This window comes from Salvia hispanica, chromosome 3 (assembly GCF_029641045.1).
Source record: "Salvia hispanica isolate PSC_SH4W2 chromosome 3, Shi_PSC_v1, whole genome shotgun sequence".
Lineage (NCBI taxonomy): Eukaryota > Viridiplantae > Streptophyta > Magnoliopsida > Lamiales > Lamiaceae > Salvia > Salvia hispanica.
Window position 1 is genome coordinate 14,023,709 of NC_142694.1, and position 24,657 is coordinate 14,048,365.

The window sequence follows — 24,657 nt, forward strand, 5'->3', positions numbered from 1 at the left end:
CCAATTCACAATCCGGGTGAGTACATCTAAGCAGTGAGGTAAGGAGAATGGGCTAAATGGGCTCAATTCTGCATGGGCCAGAATTAAGGCATAGTCCAAATAAATGTCCACCAAACACAGAGTTGTAAATATACTCCATCTACCCCTTTACTTGTGACGTGTAGAGAATTTTTTGTTGGAGTACCAAGCTAAATTAACTTTTGGAAAAAAAAATTATTTTTTACTACCTCCTTCCCACATGGATGGAGTATATTCCATGGTAATTTTGACTTGAATCACATGTAATGTTGTAAAACAAGAAAATTGTACATTGTAATTAAATTACATTTCGCATTTCGGTTTCAATCTTTATTGTCAAATCTAAACTATCATCGACCTCTTCGTTGACCCGCGGATGGCGTCGGAAAATCCCATTGACCACCCACAACAAACCTTTGACCACCCTAACTCCGCCAACCGCCGCCATCGAGCAATACAACAACCACCCCACAACATCCACCGCCTCCATATCTTTCCCCATCGCCACCAGCTGCTCCTCCACTTCCCCCCTCAACCTCCGCCACCACAGACAGCCAAACGCCGCCGCCAACAAAACATTTTCCCCCCAGCCAAAGTCCTCCCCGCGGAGCCCGGATACCGCCTCCTCCACCGCCGGCCTCACCACATACCACCGCCAGAAAACCACCGCTTCATGCAATCCCAAACCCAAAATCAGACTCCTAAATCCGCCACTGCCGATTTGAGACTTATCATCGACTTCCACAAATCCGTAAATCCACAAACTTAGGCAGACTTGCATCGAGAAAATCCAAACCACCGCGGCATCCAAACGGCGTCGTATGGCGATGAGCCAAGCGGCGGTGAAGTTTTGTAGGAGAGCAGCGGCGGCGGCAGCGAGTACGAGGAGGCCGAGGAGCGAGGTCGTGTTGTTATGCAGGAAAGTAGAGACGATGTTGTGGGGCTTCTGGTGATCGGTTTTTTGATGGCGGGCGGCGGAGAGCTGGATGAAGAGGAGGAGCGATAGCGGCGGAACGAGGCTGAGAAAGGTGGTGCAGAAGATTCTGCCGCACTCTTTCACGGCAGAATTCGTTGACATTTTGAGAAGATTGGATAATCACTCTTCTTTAATTTTATAAGATCGATGGATATCATTGCATATTTCGATATCGGTAGAACGTGAGATTATATATACTATGTACAAGTTGGAATTTCTGAAATAGGGGAGTATGTAACATGGGATGATGTTATTGATAACGTATTATTATTACGATACTTATGTTTACAAAAAAAATTGATTTTAGGCAATTTTAAACAAATTGTTCAAATACTAGAATGCAGACCTTAATTCAAATTTTAGAGAGAACAAAATTTTATTTTTAAATGTTTATTTACTGCGAATACGATTACGTTATGTATTAATTAATTGCAAATATTTTTATATTCTCACGATAACATGATTTGCAGTGTAATCAATTCACGTATATATGAACCAGATCAAGTGAGAATGTTGGACTTGGAAGGGATGGAAATTTTGTAATATATTTGTTCATTTTTCATTGATTTTATGCTCTTGCTCATCATCCTCATTTAATAGAGTATAGATGCATCGTATATTTGCGTATAGTTCAATTGTAATTACATAATTATAGTATTTTTTATTATACAGTAAAACACAAGCAAGCAACCTTGATCCAACTCCTCACACAGAATAAATTAATTAGTCATGGTGTAATAAATGCACTTGATCTGTTAATTAATGCACGCGATACTACTTGAATATTAATGGGGTAACTGCTTTTAAAGTCATCAACTTTCCATAAATTTCGGTTTTTCCCATAAAATTTAAAAAGTTCGTGTAATGTCACGAACTTTATTGTCGGTTGCCATTTTCCCATGTCAGGTTTTCCGGTCTGATTCAAACTGTTCGTTTCCTATTAAGACAATGTCCAAATTTTTTTTATCTTACTATCGTTATCTTCGTCTTTGAAATAGCTTCGCGTGGGTACCTTGTACGCCTCAATCGGAACTCGGATGAAGAAGTTATGACCATTATGATAGTACAAGGTCGCACAAAGGTCGTAGCCTTCATCAAATGGCCATAACTTCTTCATCCGAGTTCCGATTGAGGCGTACGAGGTACACACGCGAAGCTATTTCAAAGACGAAGATAACGATAGTAAGATAAAAGAATTTGGGCATTGTCTTAATAGGAAACGAACAGTTTGAATCAGACCGGAAAGCCTGATATGGGAAAATAGCAACCGAAAATAAAGTTCGTGACATTACATGAACTTTTTAAAGTTCGTGGGAAAAACCAGAATTCATGGAAAGTTGGTGACTTTAAAAGCAGTTACCCCAATATTAAAATAGGGTGTAATAAGAGAGATAGTGAAGTTATAATTATGCTTAAATACATAACTAGAAAACAATAATTTAGTTAATAAACATAGAAAGAAAACACGAATTTAGTTCATTATAAAAGCGATTTTAGTTTATTATAAAAGCGATATACTTCACTATAATTTAAAGTGAAGTATTTACTACATAAAGAATTTAGTTCAATACTATAATGGCATTTTACTTCACTCCGTATTTTCCAATTCGTATTGTGAACTAAAACACTCTTATATTGAACTAAATTGCTCTTATAGTGAACTAAATTTATGTTTTCTAGTTATGCATTTTAGTAGTGGTCGCCTAGCTCATATCATTTTTACATTTATTTGAAAGAAACCGTTCTCATGATTGAACAATTTTTATTTAATTATGAATTTTTATTAATTTCATGATCTCTTATCTAAATAGATTTATGGAGTATTATCCTAAAATTCAAGGTAAATTTGACTAGATAACTCGTAAGTTCCACGGAACTAATGTTTATAATTTGAACACTTAATTAAACTTATGAAATTTTTGTTAAACTAATGGTTGAAGTTTATAAATAATTAAATTGTACTAGTAGCTAGGAAGAACACTAACCTAAGGGCATCCACAATGGATGCCCTAGTGCATGCCCCAATGAAAGCTCTAGTGGTTGCCACGTCAGCATGCCCCATCTTTCTGCAATGGTGGAGCCCTAGTGCATGCCCTATCTATTATCCATTTCTCATTTCAATTTTAATTTTAATTTTTTTTATGTTTACCAATTATAAATAGCAAAATTAGACTTTTAATTTAAAGAACTAGCAAAAAACATACATTACTTAATTTATTTCTAAAAAAAGTTACGATAAAGAGGTACAATTTCAACGACCACTACGCGTCCAAACTTCTTCAATCATGTCGTTCATGAGATCAAGATGAGCTTGTTGGTTGCGCATGCTCTCCTGAGCTTGTAATCTCTCGTTGAGTCCATAGGGTAAACCTCGAACGACCGCCGGGGCTGCATGACCTGCGCTCGGAGCGGCTTCATCGTCGGACCACTGGCTAGTTGCACGACCTTCATCGTGAATAATCATGTTGTGCAAGATGATGCACGCGTACATGACATTGGCGATATGATGCATGTACCAGGAACGAGCCGGGCCTTTCACTATTCCCCAACGCGCTTGAAGCACACCGAATCCTCGCTCCACGTCCTTCCGTGCAGACTCCTGCTTAGCCGCAAAAAACTCTCTCCTCGCACCCGTTGGACAGGAGATCGTCTTCAAGAAAACTGGCCATCTCGGGTAAATGCCGTCGGCTAAGTAGTACCCCATATGATGTTGTCGTCCGTTGGCAGTGAAGCTGATAACCGGACCGTTGCCATTGCATTGCTCGGTGAAGAGACTGGACGAGTTCAGCACATTGATGTCGTTGTTGGACCCCGCCACGCCAAAGTGAGCATGCCAAATCCAAAGACTGTGGTCAACGATTGCTTCAAGGATCATCGTCGGGTGGGTACCCTTATACCCACTGGTGAATTGGCCTCTCCACGCTGCAGGACAATTCTTCCACTCCCAGTGCATACAATCAATACTCCCTAACATTCCAGGAAAGCCGTGCACCGTATCGTGCATCCGCAGCAGGTCCTGGCAGTCTTGGGCATTCGGCTTGCGTAAATATGTGGCGCCGAAGGCGTCAATAACGCCCGCACAAAAATTTACCAGACACTCCCGGCCAGTTGTATCCCCGACGTGAAGATACTCGTCGAACATGTCCGCCGTAGTGCCGTATGCCAACTGATGAAGCGCAACAGTGCACTTCGTCAGCGGGGATGGACCCTTTCTATGGGCCGCATCTTCCCGCCACTGGAAGTACTCGTCGCGCGCCTCCAACGTGTGAACAATCTGGAGAAACAACTCTCGCCGCATCCTAAACCGTCGGCGAAAAACCGGCGCGCCCCACCGGGGATGTTCGGTGAAGTAGTCCTCGAACAGACGTTGATGAGCTAGGACATGCTCTCGACGGACGGATGTCCGTCGGCGGATGGGCCTCGGGACCTGCTCTTGGGCCTGCTGTTCGGCTTGCTCTTGCTTATGTATTGCACGAATACCGGCGAGAATCTGGTTCCCGAAAGCAAACATTGCGCGTTCCATAGACCGACCAATATCTTCCCCGGGAAACATTTTGGAAAAGTGAGTGAAAGAGATATTGCAATGGAGAGAGAGTTGAGAGAGATGTGTGAGAGTTGTGTGAAAAATGAGTGAAATTAAGGTATATTTATAGAATTGAAAAAGAAAAAAAAAAAAAAAAATCAAACACGCGTGATCGGGCTCGGGCGTGATCGGGCGCGGCTCTGCAATGGGCGCCCGAGCTCACGCCCGATCGGTCGGGCTCGGGATCGGTCGCGACCGAACTATCGGTCGCGCTCGGGCGCGACCGAGTGCTGCAATGGATGCCCGACCGCGCCCGAGCCCGATCTCGGCCGATCAGGCGCGCGATCGGGCATCCATTGTGGATGCTCTAAGTGCAACGGGTAATTGTTATATCAAATTATCAATATTTAATCGATAATTGAGATATTTAATTTCCTATTTAGCAAATAACAACCCATATTCTCTCTTATATTTTATTATCTCTTACTTTATTCTCTTTTATTTATGTACTTATTTTTATTTTTTTATTTTATTTTATCTTCACTTAAAATCGTGTACTTAAAAATGCATCTACTACAAAGGGATAGAAAGATTAATATTTATGTGATTAATAAACAAGGAGAAAACAGGAAAATACATAGTAATATAAATTATACTAGTATTTTTTGTTCGTATGAAAATTGTAAAATGACAGAGACAAATAAAGTAAAAATGATTATATACATTCACATATCGACATAAAAATATTATACACATGAGTACTCATAACATAAAATATGAAATATGAGATTAAGTGAAAATATAATGCACTACACCAACTGTTGATCAGCTAATGGATTGCTTAGAACAGATATTCTACAGATATGTCTATAAAATATGTTTGCTGCCCAAAATAACCCTTTAATCACCTTAATGCCACCTATCGCCGCCGTCAAATAATACAACCACCACCCTAAAACGTCCGCCGCTTCCACACCCATCCCCAGCTCCGTCCTTCTCCGTGGCAGCGCCGCCAGCGCCTCAACCTCTCCCCCCAACCTCCGCGACCACAAATACCCTAGCGCCGCCGCCAAAACTGCCTTCTCCGCCCACCCGAAACCCTCATCGAAAAATCCCGAAACCGCCTCGTCCACTACCGGCTTCACCACACTCCGCCGCCACAAAACCATCATTTCATGCACTCCCAACACCAAAACCAGCCTCCTCGCCGTGACAAAATTGTCGCCGCCGCGCAAACTCGTGTCAGTGCTGATGGGAAGATCAAACCCTAAATTTAGGCAAACTAGCATCAAGAAAAGCATGACCCATGCTTGGCTTAAACGGCGCCGTTTGCTGATGAAAAAATAGAGGTTCATGCCGGTGAGAATTTGTACGTAAGCTGCGACAGCAACAGCGGAGACGAGCAAGCTGAAGAGTAGGGTTGTCTTGGTGTGCAAGAGAAGCGATGTGGGAAAGGGGACTTTTTGGTCGCGGTTGAAGCGGGCGGTGGAGAGACGGGAGAGGAGGAGGAGAGAGAGCGGCGGGTGGAGGCTGAGGGCTGTGGTGGCTAAAATTATGCACCACTCTTTGGCGCCGCCGCGTTGTTTCTCCGGCAATAATTCTTTAGAAGAATACATTTATTATTAGTCTGAGATCAGCTTTATTTTGTTTCACACCTATTGGTATTTAAAGCATAAATTGGGGTTTCGTTATAAATAACATTCTTATTTTTATTGCATGTTTTCATAGTTTAAATCATGGTATTTTGTTTATGTATATTAAATAAGCGATATATGTATAAATTGATACGCGATCGTGAAATATAATTCTCAGTCACTCAAAGTGATTCTAACTTGATTACGTACGATCTTAATTTAAGTGTTAATTTTTCCTAGTTGTTTGGAAGCTAAAATGTTTAGTACACTATCTTCCCAGAGTATAAAATCTTTCGCAATGTATATGGAAACACTAAACAAGCTTACATTTTTCTCTGTTATGTTCCTCTTATATATTTTATTTATAGGCTGTAATGTAGTAATATGATAAAAAAAAAATTAGCAAAGTATTATCTATTTATTAATTTATTGCTACTAAAAAAATATGTATTCCGTCAAATCTAGATTATATCATTACTTGTTTTAGTTTTATACGTATAATCTATTATTACTATTGGGGAAGTGATAAAATGCAAACTTATATATTGTACAAACTCAAAACTCCTCAACTCAATACAATATCAACACAGTGTAAAATTTCAAGATTTTAATGTCAATACAGTATCAACACAACATCAATCATTGACTACCGTTGAAATTCTGTCAACATATTCCCGTTGATGCTTTTTTGTGATTTGTTGACATTTTTCAATGGACCAGATCATAATTTTGAGTTTGTACAATATTTGGAGTTTTTATTTGATCACATCCCCTCTACTATTGTTTAGTAATTTTCCAAAATTGTGGTAAGATATACTCCATATATTATGTAAAATCAACACTTCGACAGTATTATGTATCATCCTTATTGTTTGACGTCTTGTTAGTGATCTTGATTCTCGATGACGTGAGTAATTCTTGCGTGCCAATTTACTTACAATATAATTATATCAAACGCACATGTGCCCAAAATTTGATTAATTCTACAATCTCGAGAAAATAGAGTGTTGACTAAGAAATATCCCACTAATTTTCTACAAATGATGTATCTAGATGCATGAAACAGTTATGTTAATTTATATGTAATAATTTGTTATGTTAATTTATATGTAATAATTTGTTTTTTAATTGAATTCACAAAAAGTGATCCTCCCCTTTTCACTCCCCACCCATGCAGTACACGCCGGGCTTTATCGATCAGTTTTTGTGTGTGTGTGGAAAAATTAGCAATACATCTATTAATTCAAACATTAATTGACGATCACATTATCCTAATTGACCAATAGGCCATTATTTAAATTCATCAGAAAGATAATTAATTTACATAATAGGCATGTTATCAGTTATCACGAGGTGTGTGCAAGTGTATTATATAGTATAGTTTACTCTCATACACATCTTAATATATTTTATTTATATATATATAGCTAGCTTGATAATTAAGATCATGGGACGACTTTGTTATGTAATTCGGGAAAACGTAAATATTTTTAAATTATTACAATACTTTGAGGTCAAGTAATTTTGGTTTGAGTGGAACACAAGAGGCATATATATGGTGACTTACTAGATACCTATCCATTTCTTATAAATATTTATTTTTGCTTAATTTTCAGTATGACTTGCTCTTTGAGCATTCATCGCTTTAACCATGTCACGCATTCGATTTTATGAGTCAATATTAAGGATTAATTATATTTATAAGAATAATGCTTTGTTGCTCATTTCCACGAGGAAAGCTCTAAATTAATTAATTATTAGTAATTGTATAATTTTCAGTACACGCACTTCTATAATTTTGATTATAATGATTTCAAGTGGAACCGAACTCATTTTTTCTTAAAAGAATAATGCATGGTCGCATTTTTCAGCAAAAATTATTGATGAAAATTCACAAATCGCTTTTTTATAATAAAAGACTTTATGTTCCTATTTATTAGGGGTGAGCATCCGGGTTTCGGTTCGGTTTTTCGCCCAAACCAAACCGAACCCGAAAAATCGAATTTAGTTCAGAACCCAAACCGAACTGAATCCGAAAAACCGAAAAACGGAAAAACCGAAAATCGAATTTGGAAAACCGAACTAAACCGAAAAAACCGAAATTATATGAAAAAACCGAAAAACCGAACAAATCAAAAAATATATATATACATGTATAATATATTTTATTTTATATATTTATAAACTATATAATTAATAGAATATATGTATAATACATTATTTTATAGAATATATTAAAAGAATATAGTATATATTATATATAATATAATACATTAAATTAATAGGATATATATAAAATATTTATATTTAAAATATAATTCGGTTTTTCAGCTATTCGGGCTTTTTTCCACCCGAAACCGAACCGAACCGAACCGAAAAAACCGAAATTTTGTATTTTTAAAGCCGAACCGAACCGAACCGAATAACCGCAAAAACCGAACCGAATTTCAAAATTTCGGTTTGGTTCGGTTCAGATATTCGATTTCCGGTTTTTTTCTCACCCCTACTATTTATAGTCAGAAGTATTAATGAAAATTTGGATTAAATCAATACTCTTCCATCTTACTACTCGATTTTCACCATTGCTCGTAATTATAGGCCATATTTGTCCGATTGTCATTTTCTCTTAAAACCTTAGCTTGTGACAATATATGTCGACCAATAAGGTTACATTATTTCTAATTATTATCAATCTCACCCAATATTGGATAAAATCTATTTAATGAATCGGAGATCACCTTTATCTACATTCTACACATTGTTTACATCATGGAAATCAAACGTGTCTTAAATACAAGTTATGCAACCATTGTAACATATATTCAATCAAAAATTATATTTTTGCGGATAATAATTTTTGCCGTGGAAATGTACACAGAGACTATTAGACTATTACCATACTTAAGTAATTGTCGATGCTTTTTCCCCTCTTAGAAATTCGAAGCACAGAACTTAGAAGTTAAGAATTAAGAAAGCAAACATGAATTAGACATGCATATTAGTATCTATCGAGAGAAATATCATCATACTCAATCCATATACCGGTGGGTACATAATACTTCTTTCAATCCAATCTTAATGAAACATTTCATATTTTAGCAAAAGAGGACATGTGTGAATGAAATGGAATAAGACATACAAATAAAGAAAAATGTAATACTACTATTCACAAAAGAATTTAAAAAAAGCAAACTATTTGAAGGAACAAATAATTCACCAGTTTCAATTAACAAAATCAACTCTATTATAACTATGTGTACTTCTAGTAATTTAAATATAAATATATTTATAAATTATATAGATTGAATATAAATATATATTTATAAGTAATTTCAACATATTTAATTAAACTAATATATTATATATAAAATTGTATATTACTATACACAACAACAATTAATGTTATGACATATTGTTCTTTGTTTGATAATGATATTAATTTAGTTTCACTTTATATCATTATTTATTGGTGTTTCGTAATTACTTGATTTAGCCACATTTGAATTCAATATAAACATATTTTAAAATTTTGAGAAGTAAAAAAGAGTAGAAATATGAGTAAATAAAAAACAATTCAATCTATACAACACTTAAATATAATTACTTAATTCAAAAAAATAATTCGAAAAATGTAAAGTCCAATAAATTAAAATTTCAAATTAAAACTTAGCATGAATATAATAATAGAGAACAACACTTAATTTAAAACTATAATCTATTAATAAAAATGTACCCCTACTATAAATTGCATAATTTTGTACCATTATTTGAAATAAAAAATATACAATAAAACCTTATTACATATAAATATATAAAAACATGTTTCAATAATTTCAAAAAAAAAATAGTACCTTATTATATGGACTTTAAAGATCATAAATGTACTACTCCATAATAATAACACTTTACAAAATAAGATAAAAAAAACTGTTATAATCAAAATATGTATTTATGTTATTTACTTTTAAGTTATTTAATTTTATATTTTTAGATTTAAGTTATTTAGTCTAAAAATATAAAATTAAATAACTTCAAATTAAATAACATATATACATATGTTGATTAGAACAAATAATATACACAAACTAAAACCTAAACTCATTTTTCAGTTTTGTCACATCAAACAGTAATTCTACTCCAGTCATTTACACCAAACTAAAAAAAAAAATCATATTCACCTACTTTTTTTACTTTTTTAATCTTACCTATATATTTATTAAATTAAACATAAACCCAATTTATCAATAATTTTACAAACATAATTAAATAATTTAATACAATTATTCATATTGACATATTAATATATATTAAAATATTATACATTCAATAATATATATAATAAATATATTATACAAAATAAATAATTAATAATAATGATTTATTAAGATAAAATGAATCTTATAATAAATTATAAATAAAAATTAATATGTTCAAATTAAAAAATTGAAACCATCTTCAATCTAAAGTAAAATATATGGTGTGTCCAAGATAACATTTTTTTTGGGAAATTAAGATTTAAAAACATATTTAATTTAAATTTAGTTTAAAATTAATTAATCTTTCAAAATTAACCATAATACTACATACTCCGTGGAGTACTATTTAATTATATAGCCCAACTTTTAAGTCCACTTAAATTAAGTTTATTTAAAAGCTAACGAGAAAATGAGGCGTCGTCTTCTACTCTTCTTCATCGCCCGCCTGCACATGCCGTCCGCCGGCCTCCCTTCTGAATCACCGACACTTCTTCTGCACAGCATCGCCAATTCCTCCGTCCTGCTTCGCCGCCCGCTGTAGTGTGCTCCGGCATTCAAGAATTGATATTTTCTCTCATTCTCCTTCCTCTTTTCTTTTTTTTCTTCTCTCTCGTACCTTTGGTTTGATAGCAGACTCAATAATAGTGGAGAAGCTATCATTTTAGTGGACCATTTTCTCTCCATCAATATTTTGTCCAATAATGTCTGGGGGATGGATCCTCTGCTGTGTTAAAAAACACAGCAGAGGCTGCTGTGGTTAAAACGCACAACAGTGTTCATGAAACGCAGCCAATATGCAAACTCAATTCTTTTTTTTTTTAATTTGCTGTAGGCGGTGGGCCCATATACAGCCTTATGTAAAATAGATATACATGTACAGAGTACACGTACTCCATGCTACTATATACTTTCCTCTTCTCTAGTTATTCGTATAATGCAACATGTATTCTTTTTATTTTGCTTATTTCTTTTATTTAAATACTAGTAAAATATTATGAAATCAAATATTATAGTATATGCATATTAAAATACTTGTAAATTGTACTCCCTTCGTTTATGAAATATTGTCAAAGTTTGACTCGGCACAGATTTTAAAAAATATAAAAAAAAGTGAGTTGAAAAGGTTTATGGAATGAGGGTCTTGCATTTATAATAGAATGTGAGTGTAAAAAAGTTAGTGGAAAGTGGAGTTTATGTAAAGAGTATGAAATATCTTACTCTCTTCTTCCACAATTAATTGAGCACGTTTGATTTGACACGGGTTTAAAAAATATAGTAGAAAGTGAGTTGAAAAAGTTAATAATATTGTGGATCCTACTTTATATATTGGTTTAATAAAATGTGAGTATGATAAATTAGTGGAATGTGAGGTCCATTACAAAAAATAGTACTCCCTCCGTCCCATTGAAGATGATCCACTTTCCTTTTTGGTTTGTCCCAATCAAGATGACTCATTGCTTAAAATGGAAACTCCTTTATCTCTACTTTATTCCATCTCTCTTACTTTACTCTCTCCACTTAACACACAAAATAAAGTTGCATAACATCCCGCGCCGTCCAAGAAAGGGGTCATCTTTCTTGGGACGGAGGGAGTACTAGTAGAAAGTAGAAGTGTCAATTAATTGTGGACGGACGAAAAAATAAATTGATGTCAATTAATTGTGGACGGAGAGTATCAAATAGGAACATCTCCAAATAAAATCAAAAGTTTTATTTGAAATATGAAAGAATAAAATGTTTATAAAATGAAATATACAAATATTTATTATCATATTTACAATTTACAGTACTATGTACATATATAGTATTAATTTCATTATATTTTTAATAAGTATTTAATATATAAAAATAAAATATACATATATTTATTTTATCATAGTTACAATATACAAGTATTTTAATATGCATATACTATAATATTTGATTTCATAATATTTTACTAGTATTTAAATAAAAGAAATAAGCAAAATAAAACGAATACATGTTGCATTATAGGAATAACTAGAGAAGAGGAAAGTATATAGTAGCATGGAGTACGTGTACTATGTACATGTATATTTATTTTACATAAAGCTGTATATGGGCCCACCGCCTACAGCAAATTAAAAAAAAAAAATAATTGAGTTTGCATATTGGCTGCGTTTCATGAACACTGCTGTGCGTTTTAACCAAAGCAGCCTTTGCTGTGTTTTTTAACATAGCAGACGATCCATCCCGTATGTCTACCATCTTTTTTTCCAATGGTTCCATTCACAAATGACTAAAAGGATAAAATAAAATAGTTCACATTTTCCCTCCAAAAAGGGTAAAAATGTCTTTTCAATAAACTGTCCATTTAGATTAGTATAGATTGATATAGATATAGATTCTACACATTGTTCACATCATGGAAATCAAATCGTGTCTTAAATGCAAAGTTATACAACCATTGTAACATTCTTTCAAAAATTATATTTTTGCGGATAATAATTTTTGCTGTGGAAATGTACACAGAGACTAATAAGTTCCATACTTAAGTAATTGTCGATGCTTTTTCTCCGCCACTTAGAAATTTGAAGCATAGAACTTAGAAGTTAAGAAAGCAAACATGAATTAGCTAGACATGCATATTAGTATGGAAATGTCATCATACATTCATACTCAATCCATATGGGTGTTCCATAAGAATATTTATATACTCCTAGTTTTAAAAATAGTATTCACGTGAAAACTATAATACTAAATTTTCACGAAAATGCACATGCATTTATGATGATAATATACGATGATATGTATGTATTCACATAGACAAACAAGTGGGGGAATGCACACATGTACAAGAGTCCCTACTAGTTTGGAACTATTGGTTTGTCTATTGTTCCAAAATTGCATCATAACAAAAATGAAGTTATCTAGAATTTGACAAACACTGCAATATTTATGAAGTTGTCTATTTATAATTATAGTATCTATTTAATTCCACACCTACCTCTCACCCCACCCCAACCAAATCAACTAGCGCAGGGTGTGGACTGTGGATAACTATTTTGAAGGAATTTGTAAATTTTTTGGCATTTTGCTTTTCATGGAGGAAAATTATATGTATGTACTACTTGTAGTAAATTTTATTTAAACTGGTAAATGGTGATGGTAGGATTTACTTTTTTATCATTAGTTTAATTAATGTTCTCTTATTCAAGAACTTTTTCAGACAACTTTATTACATGAAAATTCAATGTTTTTTTTTGCTTATATGTCATATCTACAAGATTTAATATACAGATAATGTTAGTTAGATCCTTTATATTTATGATTTATGAATATTAATGAATTCATAGTCATAATTTGATTAAGGCGATCAGCAAATCAAGTTGGCCACACGTTTGCTCGGCATCGGATTCTATAACTGATAGCAAGTATATGTTGATTGCTTTTATTAGTGATGTAACTATTTTAAATTTATTTAAATAAAACGTTACATATGGTCTAAACTAATACTGCTCCTTCATTGCCCATATATAATATGGATTTGCTCGGCATCGGATTCTATAACTGATAGCAAGTATATATTGATTGCATTGTGTCTCAATTTTTTATTCGTGCCGTAACTATTTTAAATTTATTTAAATAAAATATTACATATGGTGTAAAATAAAATAAAATATAATATAATAATACCTCCTTCATTGCCCATATATAATATGCCGACATTTTATTAAAAAGTCGTAAATTAGAATCGAGCATAGATTCAGACATTATTGTAGTACTACTTACATTTGTCACTGACAATATGTGAAATCAAATGTACACGTGAATTTGAAAAAATGTATGGAGGCCAGCTTACATATGCATATATATCGAGAAGCATAGAAAATCATGATAACTTTACATAAATTGACGATCCAGATTCCAGATAAAACGGAAAATGTTATAGCATGTTGTAGAACAAAATGAATTCTTATAGCATGTACATACATTTAACTTGCACATGTACTGGAGTTGTCGGACCATTGCAATTATATCTAACTTTTTATAATTATATTCCTTGCAAAAGAATATATTTACCATCGGTAATTCAATCTATTGATGCTTCACCATTGGTGCAATATATTTGACTTAAATTTTACGTTTGAAAGATATACTGTATTTAAATATTTGTAATAATTTAATTCATAATTTGGTAAAATACTTCAAAGTTATATATAATTAATATTTTGTCATAATTGTGATTTATATTATGTGGAGTATTATTTATAGGAGGTGGTGTATACAGATCACACAAATCTGTATTAGAATTTTGGTATCAACGGCCTTGTATTTCTATTTATTAAGATATTTTGACATAATAAATTTATTAATTAATTATCCTAATTACCTTTACCGAATAAATGCCAAGGTTATTAAAATGCTTAGTCATTAACAACTTTATACACTTTTTATTTAGGTTAAGGATACTGGTCTTAAAAATTACTGCTATAAACTTTGGGAAAATTCTGGTATTTCTCATTAATTTTGAAAGTTGTCATTGACTTTTAAAAGTATGCAATTTTTCTAACTCAATCCAGATAGAAATTTTGGAGCAAATTTTGATCCTAAGTGACTAGCCGTGAAATCTATATGACTTAGTACGAATTATAAATAAAACGACATCATTTCGCACTCTAACTCTTGAATTTGATATTGCACATGCCTAATATGATAAAATATACTCCCTCCGTCCGCGATTAGGAGTCCCGGTCACTTTTACGCACCTATTTTATATAAATGATAAAAAATAGTTAAAGTGGAGAAATGGTAAAGTAAAAAAGAGAATAATGTTGAGAAGACTCTTGTTAATATTATTCTCTCTCTTACTTTACCATTTATCCACTTTAACTAATTTTTTATTATTTTTATAAAATAGATGCGCAAAAGTGATCGGGACTCCTAATCGCGGACGGAGGGAGTACATCACAGGTGTCGGGTTTGAAGAATGGTTCCTCATTAGAATCGACACCAATCTTAAAGTTGAAGATACGGTAGAACCAACTATAAAATCAGCTACTACTATATATCTCTTTATATAGTTAGTATTTATAAATTCAATAGGGAAAACCACCGACAATCTTGGATACCCCCTAATAGCTTCTCAAATATTCCCATCTCTAGTTTCACGTAATTATGATCGACCTCATTTGTACACACACATAATCAAATTGGTGAACATGAAGTTGGGATTAAAATCTTTCAATTACGTACGAAAATATAAGTGCAACAAGTATATCATCCTATTAAAGAACATGTCCCACCTATTAAATGTGAATATGATTTTTATGAAACAGTGGTTTTTACTCTGATTGAGGAAGTTGGGTGGTGTGGAAAAGTTATATTCTCACTGTGATCAAAGTATGTGGATGTGGTGTGTTGTGTGAAGGATCTTTATAGGTGTTTATTTATTGAGTGAAAAGAAAGATAGAAAGCAACTTGTGGGTTTTTATCCACTCTCCTCTCTCTCTCTAATCTAGTGTGGGAATCTTGATTCATTTCCCCCTCTCTTTATTGCTTCAGCTTCTCCATATCCAAAACCAAAATATCTCTTTCTGTGATCAGCCTTCCATCTCCCATCTACACTGAAAAATCACAACAAAAAAGCTAGCCTGTTTAAGAGAAAGAGAACATGCAAGAAAGTGATGATCAGAGTCTTTCAGCAGCAGATCACACACATGCAAGCAAGAAAAGGTCACTATTTTTACACATACATGTCAAAAATTTGTTTTTGATTTGAAGTTGGAAATTTTCTTAGGGGTGTCAACTTATCTGCAGGAAGACGGGTGAAAGAGTTGTGGTTGCTGTAAAAATAGAGGGAAATAGTAAGAAACAGCAGAGAAATGAAGGGCCTCCATCTGATTGTTGGTCTTGGAGAAAATATGGCCAAAAACCCATTAAAGGATCTCCTTATCCAAGGTTCATTTCTCCCTCTCTCTCTCACACACACACATAATCTTGTTTCACCCCCTCCAATAATTTATTACCTTGTACTTGTTGTCTTGTAGTACAACTTTCTTGATTTTCCACACAAAACATGCATAGTGGTTAGTGAAATTCAAAACCCTTGTTTCAAGGGTCTTGAAATTCAAAACTAGTAGTAATGTCTTAATAAATCCAAAACCCTTGTAATATGCAGACTAATTAAGAATGGAAGTGTACAACTGTGCATGCAGAGGGTACTACAGGTGCAGCACATCAAAGGGCTGCTCAGCGAAGAAGCAAGTTGAGAGATGCAAAACAGATGCATCGATGCTCCTCATCACCTACACCTCCACCCACAATCATCCAGACCCTGCCCCTTTCTCAATCCCCACCAATCACTCTCCAATTCACCAACAAGAGCAAGAATCAGAGACAAATCCAGACGAAATCGAAGCCCCGCGCCCGAATTCCGGAGGCGGAAACTCCTTTGAGGAAATTCTTCAAACACCCGGCGTGCGCTACGAGGATGATGATGAGGTGGTGAAATCGGAGGAGAATGATTTCTACGACGAGCTGGAGGAGCTGCCTAGTTCCTCCTTCTTCACGGCTTTCATGAAGAGCGGTTTCTGTGAGGAAAGAATTGCTGTAAATCTATCTTGAATAGAAGTATAGTGTGTGGTTTTAGGTGAAAATGTGTGTAGATCTTTGCTTAGTAGTATGTGGAAAAAAGAAGAAATCTGTAGCTATGATGATGTACATATTTTCTGCTCCAGTTTTACACGTGCGAGCGGACTATCTACTCAATTCATTTTATGCTTAATTTTAATTACAATTGTTGTGATAATATTTTGATTGTGTTGATAAATATTTGCAGTGGCAACCATTGTCTCGAGATATGGCATTGTTGCACGCCAAAAAGTAGAAAAATTATGAAGTGGTTTTTCATCTGTCTCTCGTCTTTACCGCACCAAACTTAGCATCTGCACCAGACTCACCTCATAATATTCACTTTTATTCTATTTTTTATTAAATATCAAATACTACTCCCGGGGTGTGATCAATTGCTAACTTTCTTAAGTTGCTAACTCATCAACGCAATATATTAAAAATGTCAACACGAAGACATTAAAATGTCAAAATATGATTTTATTGAACTTCAATATAATATGTTGATATTATGTGTAGACATTTTAATATCACCATATTGACATTTTTAATACATTGCATTGATGAGTTAGCAAAGTTAGCAATATAACGCATCCCACTGCTCCATATCTCAAATTTTTTAACCGTAAAAAACTACGTTAACCCATTTCTAATAGCCAAAAGTTGAGTATAGAATTTTACTTAACCTGGTAATTTGTTAAAATCAATAATTTTGTTGGGTTTCGAACCATTCCGTGTCATAGAATTGAAAAATGTGCAAACAATATGTAAGTACAAAATCGTGAGGACTTAATGAGAATAGATGAACCCTCACAAATTCATTGTAGAGTTAAAAATAATGATAATTTGAATTATTTGGAAAAATAGTGCTAGTACCACTGTTTGGGATTTCGTGGGGGGCACACCAGCACAATGAGCACACGATTGGATTCTTACGATAACCTAAGTAGGAAAGTGGGACATGTTTCCCTAATCTGATAGCCACTATATGGAGTAATATGCAAAAGCCAGAGCACTAGTCATGAATGCCATACACATCACTTAATTATTCAATTTTGTCCATTGTTTTACCATTTTATTGAAAATTTTATTCTCAGCCAAATGAAAATTTTATTGAAAATTTTGTCCACTGTACCAAGGCCATGTTTGATTGGCGGGAAAGTAAAGTTGGCAAGGAAAATGATTCCTAGGAAAGTGAATCCCGGGAATATGATTCCTAGTAACTTTACTTTCCTGTGTTTGGAAAATATCAAGATTCTAAATTTGTATTTAATTTAAACACCAAACTAAAAATATATTTATTATTATTTTATTTATAAAAAAGAATAATATTGTAAAATTTTTAATATATTATTAATTATAAATAATAATTATTATATAATTATATTTATTATTATGTTGGACAGTTTAATATGGATTATCCATCATAATATATAATAGTATAACTATAATTATAGTTACATAGTATTATACTCATTTATTATAGTAATAGATATAATAATTATTATATTATAATTATAATATTTACGAATATTATAATTGAATAAATTTTATAAATTAGAATTGCACTATGAATTTATTGATTAATTATTAATTTATAAAATGTAATTAATTATTATTTATTATACAATTTATATTATATAATTATATTTTAATTATTAATAAATTATTAATTATTATTATGAATTATTATAAAATATAGTTATAATTATGATAATATTAATTATAGTTATTTATTATAGTGAAATTAAGTATGATTTATAATTTAAAATTATTTTTAAAATATTGTAATTATTAATAATAATAATAATAATAATAATAATAAAACTATATTATATTACTGAAATATGTAAGAATCCTAAAACTGGGAAAAAGAATAACTAAGAAAGGCTAGGATTCAGAATCCTGGAAAGTTCTACTAACTTTCCTTGTTCTTGGATTCTGATTACTTTCCCAGTTTGATTAAAAACTGAAACAAACACAGAAATTTAAAATTTAAGGAATCAGATTACTTTCCCGAACAGAATCCTGGCAACCAAACATGGCCCAAGTAGTATTTCATAGTATCTCACTAAAGGTGTCCACCAAAATATTTTTAATATTGGGTTTCGAAGTGAAGGAAGAATTTTACGGAATATTACTTGTCAAAACAAATATATTTGTGAAAGAATCACCAAAGATATTGTGTTAAGTAGTAAAGTAGTAGTAGTAAAATAGAAAACAAAACTCAGAAGCCATTTATTATAAATAAAAAATGTTAAAGTTAAAGAACAAAACACATTAACTCTACAAAATAGAAGTTTGATTTAAACTTAATGATTTCCGACTGATCAAATGAACGGATCCTGCAAAATCTTTGACATGGACAATCACCGAGCCTATTTTCTACTTCTTTCTACACTTGAGAAAGGAAATTTGGAGAGAGGGAAAGAGAGGAATTGCCCCACATCTAATCCCTTCAATGTCATCAAATGCAGGAAATACTCAAAAGAAAGCCACAATTTCAGCAAGCTTTCTCAGTGTGCATCGCTTCATTAACAAGCTTGTAGCATTGCAGACTGCAAAGAGGAAGCTTCGACTTTGAATCGCGGTACTTGTAGGCATTGGTACAAGACGGGCCAGCACATTTCTCCCTCGGAGGAGGATAGCTGAAATTTCAAAATTAGTGTCAAGAATTTATGCTTCCTTGCCTTCAACCAAATTGCGATGAAATTTCAATATTATCAACGACACAATATTACCTGCAAGTGTTGGATTCAAAAAATTTGGGCAAGCCCAAGTCTTGAGGGAATGTGACAGTTGTCCCCGTAGGTCCCATGACTGTCCTAATGGTGTTTGAAATAAGCATTTGAGCATTTGTCGCCTTCCCCTGTTTCAATATTTAGGAGAGAAAAGGGAGCGGTGTTAACTTCAATTACAAAATTTGGGAGCTTTTGATAGACACACCAAGAATGCTCCCGATGCTAATAATCTCAATATAAGAACCAATATGTATTTGATCGATAATTTATCAGTACTACTTTTTTAAGAACTGGGCTTTCAGTGCAAAAATAATGGTTTCAGCTTCCATTTGCAGATTTGGGAAATCATTCGATATCATGTTTGAAGGAAAATCCCTTATGGTTGTATATTCAATATCATGTTTGAAGGCAAATACCTGTGCCAATTCTTCCTGGCGCTTCTTCACCTTCTCTTCCCTTTTCTTCCTACTGGAATCTTGACCGAGTATTTTTCTGATCGCCTCTGCCTACAATTTTGAAACAACTAGCTTATTTTCCACATCTTGATATGAAGCTAAATAGATCAGTTTCAAGAATAGTGTCTGCAAGAGTTAACCTCAGATTCACGAGCAGCTTTCTCGTTCTGCAATCTACGCCTCTGAGCAGCCTCCACCTTCTTCAGTTGTTGCTCCACTTCCGTTAATTTCTCCTTTTGTTCTGAGTCATTGAAAATAGCAAAGACAAATTCAAACAGCTTACTTTAAGAAGATATCAAAAGGGTCATAAGGAAAAGAAATTCATACTGACTTCGAGGTGCAGCCGGTGGTAACCCGTTTGGGAACTCAATTTGACTTGCACCTGCCTCTGGGGCATCCTTGCTTAGAAGTGCTCGTTGACGAGTGGTCAGAGCTATCTCCCTCTTGATTTCTGATGGCAACTCTGCCACATCCCTCTTTTGTTTTTTCTTCGTCTTCCCTTCACCATCGCCATCAGAGGAAAGTTCATCTTCCTTTTCATAATCTGTGTCTCCAGATCTGGGTTTTCTGGAATCTCGCCTTCCAACATCTTCTGTATTTTCATTCTTCACACCCTTCTGCGCTTTTCTGGTTGACTGTGTCTCCAAATCCTTATATCCAGACATCCTTGAAATCTTCAGTTTCTCCAGGTATCTTATCTCATCATCTTCATCATCTTCATCAAATTCCCCAATCAAAACTCGTTTTTTAGGAACCCTCCTGCTCTTACGAACTGTATCAGATTTATCTCCATGCTTCTCATTAGAATTTTTTGTTGATGACCTCCCCATCTCCTCCCTTCCAAAAGTGAAACTACTTTTCGAGAAATCTTTCCAAGGGATGCCTTTCAAGGTGCCTTTCTTGAGAGGAGGGGAATGATATTCATCAGAACTTTCCTGAAATGTGAACATGCCAACAACGGAATCAACCACATAGTAGGATATGTTAAATCACATTCAGCAACTTGAATGCAAGAAGATTTGCTTACCCAAAAAGTACTAATATATTTTCCTTAATAAATGAGCCTCATAAAAGTAATACTCCGTATTTATTATTTATTCCTCCCTCTGTCCCATAGAAATAGGTCATTTGAGGATAGCACATGTTTTAATGCGTAACCGGTAAATTAAGAGAGGAGGAGAAAAAGTAGTTGAAATAGTGTAGTGGATGGTTGGGTCCATAAATGATAAAGTAAAAGAGAAGGAGAAAAAAATTCCATAAATTGATATGGACTATTTCTATGGGACAGACGAAAAAGGAAATTCAGCCTATTTCTATGGAACGGAGGGAGTATTTATTTCAGCGATTATTCATTCATCAACACAGTTAGTACCTTTCTTCTTTGGAATCATAGGCCATGAGAAGAAACACAATTCATCAATAAGAACAGTTGTCTAGACATGTCACTCATTCCAGTGCAACGCACAACTAGAACATCAGACAGGCAAAAGACAGCTTAGATGGAGCAATTATAATTTATTAATCACCATCCAGATCAAATTAGGTTGTAAATGGATTTGGGATATACATTAATAAGTTTATAGGTTCATTCTAAAAGATAAACAGATTTCTGCACACTCTCAAGATCGCTAATAACTTATTTCCTTGATAAATGCATAAATCATACTCCATGATCATTAAGCAGCTCAATTTGAAAACAATTAAGACCAAGTCAAATGAGCTAAGAAATGCAATGTATGCCAAAACAGGTAGATGAATAACAATCATAAAAGCAGAAATTTTGACAACCTGTGGGATCAGCCTCTGTCGTGGACGAACATTATCAGAGGATTGACTGGCTTTTGCCGTAGACCCACTGCCTGATTCTCCGTTGGAACTAGATTTAGTCTGAAGTGTGCGTGTCACGCCACCAACCTTCAGCTTAACTTTTTTTGGTCTATTTTCACTTCCTGCTACATCACACGTACCATTACTTACAGTACCATTTGATTCACCAACAGGTAAGGACCTTGACACACACTGACTCAAATTGAACATTTTCCCCCCAGAGTTTTCGTCTTCGATGTTCTCATCACTAGAAGTCTTACTCATATCATCTGAAACTGGTACCACAGACAGAGGAGACTGATCAGAGTGTGGCTGCCCTTCAGGTCTAGGCCGACGTGATGTTTGGCTTCTCCTCTTTTTTATTGAAGTCCCCGCACCCTCCATTGGAGGGCCCCTAGATTGATCCATTTAACGAGATTATTGATTGCAATTTAAAAGTGTTACACGTTTCAATTATGATCCAGATCAGGTTGAAGTATACAAACCCCTCAGCGGATCAAGTCTCTGCACACGGTTGTACATAACTGTTAGACTAGATTAAGAGACAGAAAATAATGAAAACATAGCTCTACAACTATACGCATGAATCACGCACAAATTGAACAACTACTCAGTCCTAAATAGTGTGTAGGAATGCATAAAACAATGACGAAGCCACCGGCATTGCACTGACATGGAATATATAACCACCATAAAAGGATTTATCCGTCAAACAAGGACAACAATGAAACTAATGAATGCAGTAATAGCTCAATTAAAACATCACCAGCAGCCCTTCTTTTCGCCCCAACCAACGAAAGAAGTAAATCAATAAATTAAGCAGAATTAAAATTAGAAAACGCATAGCATTGTTCTTGAGAGCAAAAATAAATGTAGCTAAACCAGATCCATTACGAATAATAAACTACTTACAACACTAAAACCCTATATGCACTTATATCAATGCCTAAACAGCCTGAATTAACCGATGGAGGATGCAGAAATAACCACTTCAAAAATCTCTATTTCATTTGAAAACAATTCATCAAAATCAAATCAACAAAATCACCATCTATGAACACAATCCACTCCATCCTAAAATCATACACTAATCCCCAGATCGTATGCACAATAACCTTCACATTGATCGATCGCGTCAGACCTAGATGCCACAACAAAATTCACACAAATCCCCCAAAACTGAGGCCCGCCCAATCGAAGCCCCAAACAGAGAATGTCGGAGCAAAACACGAAACTCGATAAAACAAAATTTTACCCAAGGGGAGAAGGCGACACAACGAAGAAACGAAGAGGATAAATAGGAGGCGTATAATTTCGAGAGCAGAATAGATAAAGGAGTCGGCAAAGCAGATGGATACGCAAAAGCGCGCGAATCGTAGAGAGAGAAAGAGAGGGGGGAGTAAAGGGGTGTTTGGATGTTTGTGTTAGGGTTAGAGAGGATAGAGAGAGAGAGGGGGGGTGTGGCGATGTTGTTGATATGGGAATGGGGTTTCTATAGAAGTAAAGAAGACTCCCAATTTCTTCTCCATTTTTTTCACACATGTTTGTGTGTGGTGTGTGTGTGCGAAATTTTTCTGTGTGTTTGTTTTTTGGTGGGGGATATTTGGGCTCGGCTTCACGACTCAGTAAGGTCCTGGCGAGTTGACTCGGCCGGCTATGCCCCATATTTGCTTCCTATTTTCCCTCCCTTTGCATCTCACCAACCACTTTATGCTGCAACTACGTGCGCAGGATATCCCCGTGCGCACCCAGCTTATATTAGTATATATTCACCCCTTTTGCATTTTACTTTTTTTGTGATGTTTTCAAATTGAATGCAGTATTAAATTTGTACACCATGTTAGTATTACTCAATATTACATATAGAATTTTTCAATTAAGTTTATTCATAAAAATATTTGCCACACCGCATGTTAGTTTTTCTACAGTTTCTCTCCACCCATAAATAGTCAATAAATCCTCTTTCCTTGTCTAAAAATAATGAATCGATTGATTTGCAATATTATATCCCGAAATTAAATACGGAATATGTATTATGTTTGGTTTATAAGATTGAGTCTCATGACTAATATAATAATTAGTCATAACAATTCTCTTTCAACTAAAATAATCTCACAACTTAATTATAAATGAATTATCTCATTACAATTAGTTATGACAATCAAACAACACATTTAGTTACTGTATAATACTATCTCATACCGTATGAAACCTATGTATAAAAGTAGTATTGTTGTATAACTTTTTCCCCCTAACTTAATAGATGTACTCGGTGAAGGATAAATCAATATTCCTACAAATCATTCATTTTGCTCACCAATCGATATCAAGATGACCAAGGATGTAAAGGTCGACGACCACGACTACGACGCCAAAGACCACCAATATATGCAATCGGGCCGCTTAACAATATGTAGGAGTTGGACAAATGGTCACTGACTCATTGTACGTAGCCGCCAACACCGAATTCATCACAACCGTTCATGTTCCTCTGTGCCACGATGTACACATCCATCGGTTGCAAGGTCTAGAGCACTATCAACCATTGCGACATCGTCATCGTCTTTAGCATCGTCTAAGCGGCATATTCTTCGTCATCGTCTATTGCACTATCATTTTTTAGTGAGCAAAAC

The 24,657-nt window shown here is 34.3% G+C and overlaps 5 protein-coding genes across 6 annotated transcripts; 1 reads left to right on the top strand and 4 right to left on the bottom strand.

The window, feature by feature from the left end:
- Positions 1 to 260: 260 nt before the first annotated feature.
- Positions 261 to 1,156, bottom strand: LOC148930214 (uncharacterized). The gene has a single exon (XM_089066851.1). It carries the CDS (start codon positions 1,094 to 1,096, stop codon positions 317 to 319), a length of 780 nt encoding a protein of 259 aa, XP_088922977.1. The 5' UTR covers positions 1,097 to 1,156; the 3' UTR covers positions 261 to 316.
- Positions 1,157 to 3,245: 2,089 nt separating this feature from the next.
- Positions 3,246 to 4,577, bottom strand: LOC125209282 (uncharacterized). Its single transcript, XM_048108887.2, has one exon. It carries the CDS (start codon positions 4,545 to 4,547, stop codon positions 3,246 to 3,248), a length of 1,302 nt encoding a protein of 433 aa, XP_047964844.2. The 5' UTR covers positions 4,548 to 4,577.
- Positions 4,578 to 5,326: 749 nt separating this feature from the next.
- LOC125209284 (uncharacterized) lies at positions 5,327 to 6,133 on the bottom strand. Its single transcript, XM_089066385.1, has one exon. It carries the CDS (start codon positions 6,131 to 6,133, stop codon positions 5,327 to 5,329), a length of 807 nt encoding a protein of 268 aa, XP_088922511.1.
- A 9,709-nt stretch (positions 6,134 to 15,842) lies between these two features.
- LOC125212813 (uncharacterized) lies at positions 15,843 to 17,161 on the top strand. The gene is made up of 3 exons (XM_048113075.2): positions 15,843 to 16,104; positions 16,189 to 16,329; positions 16,587 to 17,161. The coding sequence occupies exons 1-3, from the start codon at positions 16,043 to 16,045 to the stop codon at positions 16,993 to 16,995; spliced, it is 612 nt and encodes a 203-aa protein (XP_047969032.1). The 5' UTR covers positions 15,843 to 16,042; the 3' UTR covers positions 16,996 to 17,161.
- Positions 17,162 to 19,215: 2,054 nt separating this feature from the next.
- Positions 19,216 to 23,687, bottom strand: LOC148930215 (uncharacterized). 2 transcript variants are annotated; one of them, XM_089069294.1, is made up of 7 exons: positions 23,280 to 23,687; positions 21,986 to 22,528; positions 20,529 to 21,132; positions 20,338 to 20,438; positions 20,159 to 20,248; positions 19,743 to 19,870; positions 19,216 to 19,649 (listed from the first exon to the last, which is right to left on the bottom strand). In XM_089069294.1, exons 2-7 carry the CDS (start codon positions 22,430 to 22,432, stop codon positions 19,505 to 19,507), a joined length of 1,515 nt encoding a protein of 504 aa, XP_088925420.1. In that variant the 5' UTR covers positions 22,433 to 22,528; positions 23,280 to 23,687; the 3' UTR covers positions 19,216 to 19,504. The 2 variants fall into 2 exon arrangements, with proteins under 2 accessions (XP_088925420.1, XP_088925421.1); XM_089069295.1 differs by lacking the exon at positions 23,280 to 23,687 and adding an exon at positions 23,140 to 23,262.
- Between the last annotated feature and the right edge of the window lie 970 nt (positions 23,688 to 24,657).

Bases quoted from the DNA above. Each gene is read 5' to 3' on its own strand.
- LOC148930214 (XM_089066851.1), bottom strand. From the start codon at position 1,096: ATGTCAACGAATTCTGCCGTGAAAGAGTGCGGCAGAATCTTCTGCACC.
- LOC125209282 (XM_048108887.2), bottom strand. From the start codon at position 4,547: ATGTTTCCCGGGGAAGATATTGGTCGGTCTATGGAACGCGCAATGTTT.
- LOC125212813 (XM_048113075.2), top strand. From the start codon at position 16,043: ATGCAAGAAAGTGATGATCAGAGTCTTTCAGCAGCAGATCACACACAT. The intron at 16,105-16,188 runs GTCACTATTTTT...ACTTATCTGCAG, and splicing joins ACACATGCAAGCAAGAAAAG to GAAGACGGGTGAAAGAGTTG. The intron at 16,330-16,586 runs GTTCATTTCTCC...CTGTGCATGCAG, and splicing joins AAAGGATCTCCTTATCCAAG to AGGGTACTACAGGTGCAGCA.
- LOC125209284 (XM_089066385.1), bottom strand. From the start codon at position 6,133: ATGTATTCTTCTAAAGAATTATTGCCGGAGAAACAACGCGGCGGCGCC.
- LOC148930215 (XM_089069294.1), bottom strand. From the start codon at position 22,432: ATGGATCAATCTAGGGGCCCTCCAATGGAGGGTGCGGGGACTTCAATA. The intron at 21,133-21,985 runs GTTGTCAAAATT...TTCACATTTCAG, and splicing joins GACAGAGGCTGATCCCACAG to GAAAGTTCTGATGAATATCA. The intron at 20,439-20,528 runs GTCAGTATGAAT...TCAATGACTCAG, and splicing joins ACCACCGGCTGCACCTCGAA to AACAAAAGGAGAAATTAACG.